The sequence below is a fragment of the Echinops telfairi genome, unplaced genomic scaffold (genome assembly GCF_000313985.2).
Source record: "Echinops telfairi isolate 266 unplaced genomic scaffold, ASM31398v2 ScPeMD7_18;HRSCAF=68, whole genome shotgun sequence".
NCBI lineage: Eukaryota > Metazoa > Chordata > Mammalia > Afrosoricida > Tenrecidae > Echinops > Echinops telfairi.
In genome coordinates this window covers 1417841-1432217 of record NW_022103915.1, presented here as the reverse complement: position 1 = coordinate 1432217, position 14377 = coordinate 1417841, and the positions used below count along the sequence as shown (strand labels likewise).

The following is a 14377-nucleotide window of genomic DNA, read 5'->3' as shown; positions in this document are numbered from 1 at the left end:
TGCTTCTGGCGTAATCGCGACGCTGCCGTGCGGCGCGGGAGTTCGGCGGGCGCTGGGCCATGGCGGCCCTGGGGCCCAGGAGCAAGCCCCTCGTCCCCGCGCTGTGCCGCGCCTTTGCCGACTGCGGCCGCCAGCTCACCCCGGAGTGCGCCGCCGAGCGCAGGGACGCGGCACCCAGCAGGGTAAGCGGGGTGCTCGGGAGATGGGCTAGGAGGGTGGTCAGGCCACGCCCCTCAGGATCGCCCCCCTTCCCTCGCCCCGGTCGCTCCCCGCGAGGCCGCCCCTTCTCCCGGATCGCCTCTCTCTACGACCTCAGCCCCTCCGGTCTGTCGTCGGCCCTGCAACCCGCGTGGACCCCACTCCGCGCCGACCCCACTGCGTCCTGCAGGTGGGTCCCCGTGGCTCCCGAGGTGGGGCGGTGGGTGGGCAGACCCCCGTCCGAGAAGCCCGTGGTCAGAAAGGGTCTCTGTCGACCCGAGGTCTGATTGGTGGAACGGCAGCGCCGGCGGAGCAGGGGTCAGGGCTGGGGTCAGGGGTGACCCGGCAGCCAGGTGGCGCGCCCCCTGTTACACCCCGCCTACCCCCGCACCCCCGGACAGCTCCTGCTTAGGTTGCCCGCAGCAGGTGCCCATTTGTTCGTGCGTTGTTGAGGTAATTTCTCCTTAAATGATCGCAAACTCTCCTAGGACTTCACGTTGTTGTTTTTTCGTGTGTGCAAACTCGGGTGCTCCACCCACTGGCCAATCAAGAAGGATTGCCACAAACTCACAAATTAAAATCAGGACGTGAAGCTGTTGTTCTCCAGACTCTCCGTCCAGGGTCTGTGCACTTCTTTCCACCTCTCCAACCCCTCCCGGAAAACCCACCCTCTGCTCCTGGATTGTCGGCACAAGACATGAGTGCGGGCATTTTCAAAGTGCAGCAACGTTTTCTTGTTTTAAATATCACACCAGTCCCAGACGCCCAAGGGAATGTCTCACCTGGTGGTGGGTGCTGTTGAGTCCAAAACCCAAAGGTCCGGCAGAGTCGAGCCAAACGCAAGGTCCAGAGGCAGAAGCCAAGAATGTCCCAAAGTCTCAGCAAGCCTGCTTTGCTTCTACCCAGTGAGGAATTGGAGGCGAGGCAGCATGTGCGGCGGAACTGCACCTGACACTGGCATTTCTAGCCCATCCAAGGAAAGCCGGTATCTTCAGTCACACCCTGTTTGTCACGGAATCTCACAGTGCCCCGGGGAAACAAAGGGCACAGCTTGGTTCACATGGCGGGTCTTCATGCCGTCCTAATGCTGCCCATTAGGGTAGTACAAGCCAAAGTGGAGGGGCAGCAACAAAGAGGAAGACCCTCAACAGTGGCTACTACAATGGGCTCCGGCAAAGGAATAATTGTGAGAATGGTGCAGGACAGGGCTGTGTTTCTGTCTGTTAAGCATAGGGTCACTGTGGGTTGGAACTAACAACAGCCGCCTAGATGGGATTATAGCCACAGGTGTAGAGTCCAGGATGCTGATACGTCACATGACGAGTTATAGCTAGAAGGTCCATATTAGTAGGCTCTATAGTGCATGGAGGACTCCAAGTATGTTGCTTGTCAGTGTTTTTGAGCTTGAGGAAGGGAAGAAGGGTGGATGGGGCAAACTGCCCACAGAATTTGCGTAGGACAACCTTCTTACCTTGGAAGAGGGAGCAGGTACATTGTGCTGGGAAACAGTTATCCAGTGCCACCTTCCTGGCCTTTTTCTCACCAATGCAATTTTCTTTTTTCTTAAAACTTCTTCCAACAACAACAAAAAGCTTCTTCTGAAAAGGCTCCTCTGATTATCTTGTGTCTTTCAAGAAAATCTGTCAAAGTTACTCCGGGGGGAAAGTGCCACAAGCTTCTTTGCTTGGCACTGGGCCCTGAATGTAATCGGCCTGGCAGATCCCCGTGGAAAACCACTGTTTTGATGGGGCCCCCTCCCCCCTTTTAAAGACTTCATAAGACCCAAGGAGAGCCCTGGGGGCATAGTGGTTATACATTGAACTGCTAACCACAGGTCAGCAGTTCGAAACCGTGAGCCACTCTGAGGGAGACACATGAGGCTTTCTATTCCTGAAAAGAGTTCAGTCTCAGAAACCCACAGAAGCAGGTCTGCCCTGTCCTGCAGGGTCCCCGTGAGTGACTCGTTGGCAGGGGTTTGACTAAGACTGAAACAAGCAGATGACTGAGCGGACTCGTCTGCAGCCGCCCACTGAGGGCAGAGAAGCAAGCTGGTTTCATGCAGAACAAACTCGTGTGTGTGACCTGGAACCTCGGTAGGAATATATTTTGACTTACCCTTGAATACTGCTAAAGATCCGCAAAGACTTAGCAGATGACCTGCACAGCTTATGGTGGGTCTGCTGTCTATGGGGGGCCTAGGCCTGGATCAGGACCCCCGGTGACAGCAGTTAAAGTGCCGGCTGTGAACTAAAAGGTCAGCAGTAGAACCCACAGCCTCTCGGTGGAGATTTGCAGGTTTGGGGACGCTGTGGGGGTTTTATTTTCTGTCCCACAGGGTCACGGTCAGCGTGAGGGCAACTGGCTTGTTTGTTTTTCTCGTTGGGTCTTGACGCCAGATGTCAGGTGAAGCGATGACTAAGTGTGTGGAATGGGCTAGAGGTGCAATGCTGAAATAAAGCGAACAAGTGCTTCTTGACCAAGACACGAGTAAGGCCAGCTGGAAAGCTTAGTTCCAGCAACAATGAAAGAAGGATGAAAAAGAATCTATTGAAAGTCCCACAGCGAGCCTGCCTGGGACTGGGCCTATCGCTGGGCGTATGGCTGTGGGCCCATGTTTATCCATGCTGCCATCCAAGGTCTGCCTCCTGCACAGCTTGGACAAGGCTCGACCGGGCAGCTGGTTAGCCATCGGCCTAATTCCCGTTGGAGTGGCCACAGCCTAGAGCCTGAACCAGCATCTCAGCGAGCCATTGGGTGACAGGAAACACACTGACAGGAGACGTGGCGTGAGGGAAAACTAGGGTCCTGCCAAGAACTTCCCCAGGGTGAGGACCTTTGGCCGTTGCACAGGCCAGCCTGGGAGTCCATCCCATAGCCATACCCTGTGACAGCGTAGAACCGTCCCATGGGGTTTGTTTCCAGCGGGCAGGTCTTTCTGCAGAGCTACTGGGGAGCGGGGGTGGGTGTATGTGTGTTGAAACACCAAACCTTCAGCCAAAGCAGAGCGCTTTAACCCAGGAGCCAAGGGCCACTGGATTGGGGAGGAGCTGTGTGCTCCCTTGCCACATGCTTCTTTGAGGCCTGGCACCCAGGGATCAGAGAGGGGAACAAATGTGGGTGCTCAAGGCCCATCAGCTCAGGAGGAGGCAGGGCCAAGGATTCAGGGAGAGGTCTCGGGCAGGATTAAAGCACACCTTCTTTTCAGGGGGGAAAAAAAAATGCCCAGCGACCCTGACAATGACATTTGTGCTGTAGCCCCTAATCCAGGAGGAAGTGTGGGTGTCAGCTCTTGCAGCCCCCGCCCAGTTCAGCACTGCCCCCAGGAGTAGGCAGCCCCGTGTGGGCCACCCTGAAGGAAACTGGCGATGGCAACCTGCCCCTTCGGGGCTGCCTGCTGCTTACCTGCAAAGCCTTCAAGACAGCAGCCTCCTCCTCGCTAATTACCCAGAGAGGCTCCTGCTCTCAGCAAAGGTGGGCGATACAGGAAATAGAAATGGCCTGAAGGCCGAAACTGTCACCTCCTGGTGCACCCAGGACCCAGCCTGTGTTTAAAAACTGCACAAGGCAGGTGCTAGAACCCGGCAAGTTCTGACTCACGGGCCACCTGCACCTTCATATTTTAGTAGGTGTGGCAGTGTGATGGGTGCCTGGCTCAGCTTGCTGGTGTGCCTCTGAATACCATACAAACTCGAGTTTTTCAGCACATTTTTTATGCGCTTTTGTAAAATTAGGTGCCTCGTCTGGTATTGGGGGTGGCTTATACTTGAGTATGCATGGTATATTAGGAAGGAGTACAGCAGGCTTGTCCTGGGGGCCAGGGTTTTCCTTAAGTCTGTGCACCGGCCTTGGTCTGGGGGCCGTTCCATTCTCAACCATTAGCTCAGAAAAGGAGGCCCTGGTGGTACCTGGTACGTGCTCACCTTCTACCCAAGAGTGCCAGGCTTCCTCCCCAACCCGTGCACTATGTGCACGGCTCCCCCCACCACCCCCGCCCTGCTGGTCCTGGAGGCTGGCCTGTTGCAAGAGGGAGACGCAGTTTCAGCTGAGCCTCTGGACTAAGGTGAGCTAAGCAGAAAGACCTGACCTGGCAACCCATTTGTGAAAACCGTACGGATCTGGCAGGCTGAACCGCCACCAGCAGGGATGACTCGGTGTGAGTCGGGCCGCCTGGACCATGCGGCTAAGAACCGCATCAGATTACGTAGCAGGTAAACAGCGAAACCCACTGCCATCCTGACTGCTAAAGCACACAGCGATGCTGCAGCCCCACAGAAAGCTCTGTGGGGGTTCTGAGGATGTTTTTAATTGGGAGTTAACACTTGCACCATTCTACAGTTCCGTTACAACCCCTTTCTAGGGCTGCACATCTTTATGAGAGCAGATAGCTCTCTCTTCTCCCAGGAGTGACGGCGGCTGGGCCTGAACCAGCACCTTGAAGTTGGCAGCTTGGCAGCACCCTGGAGCAAGTAGAACTGCCCTGGGGGTGGCGGTCACAGAGTCAGGATTGACCAGAGGGCAGGGGCTTGGTGCTGCAGTGTGACCACATTCTAAGCACACTGTAAACCTCCAGTGGGACCTGGCCGCACAGCAGCTCAGGCATTGGGCAGCTGACCGCAGGTCAGTGTGGGAACCCACCAGCTGTTTCCCCGGCTGGCTTGTAGTCCTGCATTTTATGAGCACTTGCAGTAAGTTCAAAGTTCACACTCGGGGTTGTACCGCTGGCCTGAGAGCTATCTGTAATTGTATTTAGGCCTCATGCTCCTCAGAAGTGGTGACTTTTAGCACCTCCATTCCCAGGTGAGGACAGATTCAGTGGCTTCGGCACATCGTGTGGCGGCTGCCAGTCATGAACGGAAGGAAAGGGCTGTACACGATATGGATCGGGAGGTACAAAAATCATCTTCTAGTCATTTTTGGCTAAAAAAGAACACAAATGCTAGCCCTCAACACAGAGAGGTAATTTTAAAAATGGTTTCACACACTGTAGCTTTGTTTTCCCATAGATAGATTTCCAAACTGGGCATCCCAGGCCAAAGGGAATGGGTTTAAAACCTTCTAGGTGTGGCCAGGTTACATTGAGGAGGCAGAAGCCCGCCGCCACCTCCCCTCCCTCCCTTAGGGTGACCAGTGGCTTCTGGGTGAGCAGCACTGGGGCTCCCGTGGCACCAAGGTGGCCGTACATTGTGGAGACCCTTCCTCACCTCACATCGTCTCTACTGCCTTAGACGTGCCAATTGTAATTTATGTGAGGACCCTAATAAGGTTCATCCATGGTGAATGATTTGTGTGCTTTTAGGACTCAATCTGCTTCCATCTCCCCGCTCCCCGCTTTAAATGACTTCTGTGTCAGCACCCGAGATATGTCTCCTCTGGGAGTGCCCACAGCCTCGCCTGTGCCGTGTGCTTTGCCCCTCTCACGCTGGTTTCTGTAACCAACCACTGCCCTCTCGAGCCTCGGCTACATTCAGGCTGGTGGTTTTCACCCCGGGGGTGCAGTGGGGGGACTACTTTATTAGTGGTGTGTTCTTTCATCAGGGTTGATTGGTGTTCTAAGGTTACACTGGCCATGAACTTGGTCCTGATGCTGAGCCTGGCTTGCCAGTTGGATCTCTGTTTGTAGGTGAGACTAGCCGGGTGTCTCGGTGTCAGCTGTCAGCGTTATATTTAGTCGTGGAATGAGCTGCCGTGCGTGCCTCTGCGAACTGCTCAGGAGGTGTGGCTCCTTTCGTCTGGGTGAGAGAGCTTTAGAGGTCTGTGGGCCTGAGTGTCAATACGTCTTACTCTGCATCATTTTGCTCAGGGGCTCAAGCCTCAGAGTGGTGAGAGCCGTGCATTTCATGGTGATTCTAGCAAGATGACTGTGCTTTTCTGAAAAACACTGTAGCTTTACTACAGGCAGGCTTTAAAAAAAAAATACAATGCCATTTTCATACCTAAAAAATAATGTGTCTCACTGACAAGTCAGCTGCTGCAGGACAGATGCTGTGCGATGTCACTCACATAAATAGAAACCACACATTGCTTGTTTCGAGGGTGGGAGGGAGGAATAGGGCATTCTTGTCTGGGGAGCATCCAGTGTCTGTCAGTGGTGGAAGAATGTTCTGGAAAGCATTCTCCGTGATGGGGGCCCACATGAGGATGTGCTCGGGGCATTGAATTGTCAGTGTGGGCGTCGGGTTGATGGCAGTTCAGATGTGCACATCCCCCTCCCCAATAAACAAAACTTTAAGAATCAGTGGATCACCAAATGAAAAGTGATTGTGCTTTAAGGAGCGTTATCAAGAAAGTGCTCTGTACTGAATGGGCACTCTGGGACCAGCCCTCAGCTGAGGGCTCACTGTCCAGCATTCTAAAGCACTCCTACCACTCACGGCTCAAAGACCAGTAGCCTGTTTAAAAACAGGCACAGGACTCAGCAGGCCGGCAAATGGCCCACAAGTCTGGGACAAGGTGCTCAACTTGGATCGCCATCGGGAGTGCAAATCAGAACCGAAGTGAGCCCCGCTGCTGAGGGACCAGTGCGGGGCGGCCGAGCATGTGGAGGATTGAGGTGGGCCCTTACTCACTGCTGGTGGGAACGCAGCTGCTCGCACCCATCACAGAATTCCGCCTGACCCAGCAATCTACTTCTCGGCCCAGACCCGGAGGAATTTGGACAGGGACTCAGACACATGGTCACCTGGGCCCACCATAGCATCTTTACACTAGCCTCCACGTGCAGTGAGCCGCAATGCCCCTCTGGGTCAGCAGAAGGTGGTATGTCCGCTCAGGGACTACTGTCCAGCCAGGGAGAAAAGGGAGACCTGCTCTGTGTGAAGACGCTGATGAGCTGGGGAGCACACCAGACACAGAGCAGTGCTGTGCGCTCCCACTCCTGTGACAAGCAGATCAGGGGTCACCGACGGCAGAGACCCGTCCTGGTGGTGCAGTGGGTTAGGCATGCGCAGGTACAGATTTGCCGCCGCTCCTGTAGAGAGCTAGTCTGGAATCCCTGAGGGGTGTTCCACTCTGTCTCGTTAGGCTTACTATGAGTTGGTGTCCACATGATGGCTGTGGGTCTATGGGCTGAAGGGGAGGGCCAATGAGGAGTGAAAATCCAGACTGGAGAGGCAGGTGTCCTGGGCCTGGTTTGTAACCCAGGACCCAGGTCCCAAAAGGCTCTGGCAAGTCCCAGCCCAAGCATGGGCATTTGCACCTAGCCTCTCCCAACACCCCCCTCTCCCCACTGGCTCCCGCTCGCTACGTAGTGGGCAGTGGGTGGGTGCCCTGGGCGCAGGGCACAGCAATGTGACCGAGAAGAAAAGCCTCCACGCCAGCCTGAAGTGGCCGCTGACCACGAGGGGACTGCAGGGTGCTGGCTGTGGGGCTGAGTCAGGGAGCTGCAGGCCCACTGGCAGAGACCAGGGCCCAGTGTCCCAGCGGGACAGGAAGGGGAGCTGCCACCTCACCCAGTGTGCCCCGATCTGTTTAAAAGGCTGCAGGGTCCCGTGGCCAGAGGCTGGCACCCAGGGCTCTCACCCCCACCCTTGACTCCCTCTGCCTGCTAACCCAAGGAGCAGCCTCTGTCTACCCTCTGGAGCCTGAGGCAGCGGCCGCAGCACTGGACCAGGGAGACGTGTGCCTGTGGGTGGCTGGCAGTACCCACACAGGGTCTCTGTGAGATTCTGGGCACAGGGACAGGGTATGCAGTGCCCCCTCCCCCATGTCACCTTCCTGGTGAGGGGGCTGCCAAATTCAATGTGAAGAGCCAGCCTGCGGGTGAGTGGGCCTGCTCTCCGTGGCATGGCCTGCTTCCCTGCCGTGTGCCCGCCTGGGGGTGTGGTAACCATGGTAACAACTTCCCGACAAAGGCTCTTCTTTTCCTTCACAGCAGGCTCTTGCCTTCCCTGGAGCAGGATTGTTTTTAGGGGAGACTCAAGATTTAGTGGAAACTGAGGGGCTGGGTGGCTGGGTGGCAGGGTGGCCCGCCCACAGTGACCAGCTGATGACAGTCACAACTCCTGCAGCTGCCCGCAGTGTAGGGTTCAAATGGTAGAGGGCAGGCTGCAGGCAGCTCCCCTCCACCAACTCCCCCCACCGCAAGCTCCTTCTTGGAATTGCCTCCTCTCTCCCAAGAGTAGACACCCCCAGGTCCGCAGGCTGGGAGGGAGTCAGGCGCAGGAAGGGCTTCTGGCGGCGGGCAGAAGTGGCAGGTGTGGGGGATGAGGCTCTCCAGCCCTTGGCAGGTGGGTGAGATGACAAAGGCCCCACCGACAGGCCGCCTCACTCGTGCGGCTCAAACCCGGCCCAGCCTGCCTGCTGCCCCACACAGAGGCCCCACCGTGACTCTAAGGCTGTTACTGCTATGGAAGCCAGCCGCCATGTCTTCCTCCCTCCCAGGAGCAGCTGGGAGTTCAAACTACTGACCTTTTGATCCACAGTGATGCCCCAGGGCTCCTCCATTGTCACACGAGGAGGGAGATGGCGCTGCTGGCTCCACACGTGGAACTCCACCCGGGTGGTGCCTCTGACCCAGTTTCCCTCCTGTGACATATGGCGACTGATGCTGGTCTGAAGCACGGCCTGCCGAGCCCGCCATGTTGCCTGCTCACGGCCACCCTGCAGGATGGGAGAGCTGCCCCTGAGGGTGTCCCGGGCCGTCAGTCTGTACAGGAGCAGACAGACTGACTCCGCTTTCCCCCAGGGCCTACTGGTGGGTTTGAACCACCGACACGGCTTAGGCTTGTAGTTGCTCGTTACTGCCACCTCCCAGGGTGCCTGTGTTCACCACCAATGAGCCCATGGACACTGGCAAGGTGCGCTGCTGGGTGATGCCCACCCTCACGATGGCCAGTGCGCTCAAGTCCAACCCAGGGGCTTGTCTTCCATTTCCAGGGCTGCGCTGGCAGCGTGGTCCTGTGAGCAGCCGTAGAATTTCATGGGCTGATTTTCAGAAGTTGGCTCTCCGGCTTGGCTTCCTGTTCTGTTTCAGTCTGAAAGCTCGACTGAAATCTGTCCACCAGGGGTGATCCTGCTGGCATTTAAAGTACTGGTGGCCTGCCTCCAGGCCAGCCACGACAAACTGAGAGATTGGAAAACCAAACCAAATCACCTTCACTGCCATTGGATCATTTGCAACCCCTGGGACCCGACAGGACAGCCTAGATCTGCCCTGGGCATTTCCGAGACTCTGCATCTTGATGGGAGCCAACAGCCTCATCTTGGCGCCCACAGAGCAGCTAGGGGTTTTGAATTGGTGACCTTGAGGCTAGCAGCCCGGTGCATAACAGCACCACCAGCACTCCTAGACTGACACATGGGTAGTAGAGGTGTGCTGCCCAGTTTTAGCTCAGTCAAGTTGGTCGTGAACTTGGATGCTAAACAGGTGCAAGCAAGCTGAGTGCCTGGGGCTGGCCTTTCACCGGTGCTGAGGCCGTTGGGGGGAGGTGGGGGAAGCTAGTTCACACACACACACACACACACACACACACACACACACACACGCCCAGGACTACTGCAGAGTCTTGGTGAGCCCTGAGTTCCACTCAATGGCAAGGATGCGGAGGCACAGGGAGAGGCTTGAACCACCCTCCTCTCGGGAGGCGGGGGGATTACGTCAGGAGCCAGCCTGGACCCCGGGTGGGCGGGGCCAGTTCTCTCCAGGGTTGCATGAGTCAGAGTGGACTCACGGACAGTGGGCCCCACTCTGATGACAGTATCCGTCAGCTCATATCCCGCAGTTCTGCTCACTCTTTTCAGGTTCTGTCCACATTTGTCAAGATTTCTCTTTAAGTTTTAATGTGTGATAAAGAACTTTATATCAAGAAGTAATTATACATAAAGCAAACATCTCAGCCCAGCCAGATCAAGTCCATAAGGCTGATACTAGTTCAAGGATGCTTGAGTCTAATATTAGAGAACGTGTATGTTTAATTTTCTAGAAACATTTTGGAAGTCTGAGGGAGTGAAATGTATTTTTCGGCGTTTCCGTCAGGCACACGTCTCTCTAGCCTGGAAAGGTTCTCAGTGATGAGCATGGTGGCGTTCAGTCACATACCACGAGTGCCAGTGGCCAGAGCCCTAGTGGCACAGAGGCTAAAGTACCCCACTGGACCCCACTGATCTCTGTGGGCGAAGATGGGGCGTGGCAGTGTCACGGAGTCTGTGGGGCGACTTCCAGCCTCCAGGGTCGCTGTGAGCCAGCAGCACATGCACTGTCTCACGGAGCTCAGGAGGGAGGGAGGGCTCCCCAGGGAGTGACTGTAGTGCTCTGGACCTCCCGGCCACGAGCTGGCCACGCTCCCAACAGGCCACCCGACACAATTTGAGGATCTCCGGATTCGCGTCGTTCGTGGCACTGTGACCGCCCTGCAGGCCTGTGTTCAAGCCGTGCTCCTCTGTCCACAGGGACTTGCCTTCCTCCCCAGCCACACGGGCTCTCTGCCTCCCTCCAGGGCCTGTGTGACATCCAGACCCACGCGGGGACAGGGAGGAGGTGTGGGTGCGCTGGAACTGAGCACGTGAACCTTTCTGTTGAGCATCTAGCCCCCTCTGCCCCCTTTTGCTGAAGGTCCTCATGACTCCCTGACGAGACTGAACACGAAGTGGGTGTCCACGGGTGGGCTCCTGTCAGACACCAGCTGCTGCCTGACTTTCAGGGTGGCTGATCGGCAAGCAGTCCAGTCAGCCCCACGCCCTCCCTGGGGCCGCTGATCACAGGGAGGGGGCTTCTAGGCGCCAGGGAAACTTTGTGTTGTTGTAGGTGGGCCCAAACGCCCCTCCTCAGGCAGCCCCCGGCTGATGGCTCTTTCTGGTATGCCAGGGTAGTGGCCTTTGGGTGCAGTGCTTTCAAGCTTGGCCCTGTGGTTGTGGATGGACACCTTCCTGTGATGCTGCCCTTCCCGGCTGCTCTCAGTGGGTGGCTGTCTAGCAGAACAAGACCGTCGTCGTTACGGCTGAGCGCTGTTGCAGCCACGGCGTCAGCCAGCTCGTGCAGGCCTTGCTCTCCTCGCTGCCCTGTGCTCTACCCGGCACGATGCCCCCCTGGACTGAGATACCCAGAGCCAGAGCTGGAACCGCCTTGTCCTCACTGCTAGGGCGCATTCTGCTGTCCTTCCTCCAGGACCAGTTGCTTGTTCTTGGCGGTGCACGGTCCTCTCTGTTCGCCACCGACTCCAAGAATCAAGTCCATGGCTGCTTCTCCAGTCTCCTTATTCAGGGTCCAACTTCTACCTCGTGTGAGGTGATTGGCAATACCATGGCCTGGGCCAGGCGCACCCTAGTCCTCAGTCACACCTGTACTTGGAAGCAGGCCTGGGCGGCAGGCATGGCCAGTGCGGCACGTGGCTTGGTTTCACTGAGGGTGGGAGGGACCGCTGACTCTGGTTGGGGGACATGGGGGTCACGATGAAGTGAAGTACTTGCTTAGCTTCTGGCCCCTCTAGCCTCGGCCCCGGAACACCGCCACGTGACTGGCGGGACCATGCAAGTAAGGGGCGGGTTCTGACTTGAGGGCTGGTGATTTGGGCAGTCCTCTGGCTGTAAGAACCGTCTCAGAAGCAAGAAGAGAACTCTCTGGCCCGTCAAGGAAGGAGAGCCAGCGGTGGAGCACGCTTCTTTGGAGATCCTTGCCTCGGGGGGTGTGTGGGGGTGGGGGGGGTGGGGGGCCAGCAGAGGCCAGGCCAAGAGCCAGAGGCCCCCAGCAGGGCTGCCACAGCACTCCAGCCAGAGACCCGGAGACTGAAGCAGAGTTGCAGGCAGGCTTCCCGCTGCACAGAACAAGGCAGATGCCGAGGACCAGAGGGAGATGGCGCTGCTGGCCGAGGAGAGGCGCTGCTCTGGACCAGAGCCCTTATCTCACTGTTTTCTGGTCCTGATCTGTGATCGCCTGTAACTTCCCCAATAAACCCTGCAGTCATGGGTATTGCTGTGAGTTCTGTGTGGCCCTGGATACAGCTGTCAGTTTAACACATTTTTATATGTGGTGAGGTTATTTGACCGTCAAAATATTGAATTCTTAAGGCATTGTTTGTTGAAAATGTAGTGTCAAGAATACTGCTACTTCTAGGAAATTCCTTGGGCACACAGTCTTAAAAAGAGGAAGGAACAGGAAACTGATAAAACCAGATTGTTGATTGTATCCTTTGTTTAATAAGAGTGGGTCTCATTGGAACGGGTCATTCCTATGTGTTTTGTTCAAGGCCTCAAGATTCTGCCCACCAAGACAGTCTTGCCATGACTGGATCGGACCCCCAGACAGACAGTCCAACCTCCGACCTGTTCAGTTCTACGTCCCCGAAGATGAGTCACCCTTGGAACAGAGGCTGCGGGAGCTAAGACAAGAAACACAGGAATGGAACCAGGAGTTCTGGGCAAATCAGAATTCAACTTTTATGAAGGTACGTTTAAAAGGAGCCCTGGTGCGCTGTGGTTAAGCATTCAGCAGCTAACCAAAAAGTCAGTGGTTCGAACCCACCAGCTGCTTCTTGAGAGAAAAGTGAGGCAGTCTGCCCTGCCTTGACAACAGGCCGGGTTTAGGGTTAGAGTGTGAGATCATGCAGTTTACCACTTGTGGGTGCTAGTGCTGAATCCTTTGGATTTGCTTTGCCTCTGTGGACCGGTTTGTGTGTTTACAGGTCGGTCAGAAAGTGTTGCTACAAGTCTTTAAGAACGTAATTAAACACAGATAACAGTGGGCAGCGGCCATTTGTCGACGTGCCCTCCATGTGGGTCTGCACACGTCTGAAGGTGGCGCTTCCCTGCTTCCCTTTCAAGCCCTCCCACGATTTCAACCGTGTCCAATGGCTGTGTTTGCGTCCCCCAGGGACTCAAGTCATGCTCCTTTTCGATGTTGGTTGCGTTTGGGGGACAGAAGAAGTCTGAAGGGCAAGGTGAGGGCAGTGGGGTGGGTAGGTCTGGAGGGACAGCCCTTGCTGACAGTGAGCAGCCGCAGAGCCCCAAGGGAAGAAGAAACTTTCTCGGCGCAGCTTACCTGGCCTTTTTCTCACCCCCACTGTTTTCAGTTTCCCTGACACTTCTGCTGAGTAGCCCTGTGGGCCGCCTGTGTCCTTAGAGAAAACCTGCAGGACGACCCTTTCGAGTCCTGCAGGTAGGTGCCATACCGGAGCTGATCGGCTGCCTTGCAGAGAAGCCGCTACTTTGATCGGACTTTTTGAGGCACCTTCAGAGGCGCAGACAGGGTGTGGCAGAGAGCTTGTCTGACGCCGTGCCCAATCCCAGGGACCTGTTGTTCTTCCTGAGAAGTCAGAATTCTTAGCTGCATATTCATTACCCAAATAAGCTACATGAGAAAGAAGTATAAGTATTTCAGCCCGCAGGAAAACCCAGCAGCAATCCGTCGCCATGCAGCCACCAGCACCCCCGTAATGATGTGCATTTCCTGAATGTGCACGTGCGACTACATCCCCAGGGGTGTGGGCCAAATTCGGTGAACCTCTCATTTTCAGATCCTCCTTTAAGCATGAGGCGTTTAACCCAGGTCACATGGTTAACGCTGGGCTCTGCCATGGCCCTTCCTCGACGGACATGCGCTGGGAGCAGAGGGGAGGACAGGCGGTGACGGCACCTCTGGTTCTTTCAGGAGAAAGAAGAGTTCATCCACTCGAGGCTGAAGGCGAAAGGCCTGGCACTGAGGACTGAGTCAGGTCAGTGTCTTGGTGTCTGCAGGCTCCCGGAGAAGATGAGAAAGGAGGAGGGGCCGGGAAGGAGAGGGCTGGAGCATGCACTTCCAGCTTGGGCTCCCCCTCCACAGGTCCCGCGCTGTCTCTGCCCAGGCTGGGGGGCTGGTTTCTATATTTACCTTTTTCTGAATGGGGAGGAGCTGGTCCCCAAGGAGCACTGGGCAAGAGTTACTCCACAGTGACGGGGTGTGTGCTGGCGCCCCTTGCTACCTGCCCCCGGTTTGGCTGGCAGGTGATCATCCAGTGCCAGATTCCATACCACCTGCCGGCTTCCTGGGCAGTGACTGGGCCCTGGTGGTGGCTTCATAGCTCCTGAGTGTGGGTGAGCTTGAGAGTGGGCACCATGGTCATCGTGTCCCCAGATTTAGAGGACAGTTTCCCCAGTGAATTGGCTTTTCTTCCAAAAATTTGTACACGTTTTGATTTCTGGCTTGATTGCCTTTCATCCACTGTGACAGCACACTTCACACTTCCCCTGTGTCTCCACCTCCCCATGTCTC

General features: G+C 56.2%; 1 protein-coding gene across 1 annotated transcript in view; it reads left to right on the top strand.

The window, feature by feature from the left end:
* The first annotated feature begins 59 nt into the window (after positions 1-59).
* LOC115868722 (cytochrome c oxidase assembly factor 8) overlaps positions 60-14377 on the top strand; it is a 17995-nt gene continuing 3677 nt past the window's right edge. Inside the window, exons 1-3 of the mRNA XM_030885009.2 lie at positions 60-182; positions 12378-12575; positions 13778-13841. Coding sequence (XP_030740869.1) covers positions 60-182; positions 12378-12575; positions 13778-13841 — 385 coding nt within the window. The remainder of the gene's footprint in view (positions 183-12377; positions 12576-13777; positions 13842-14377) is intronic.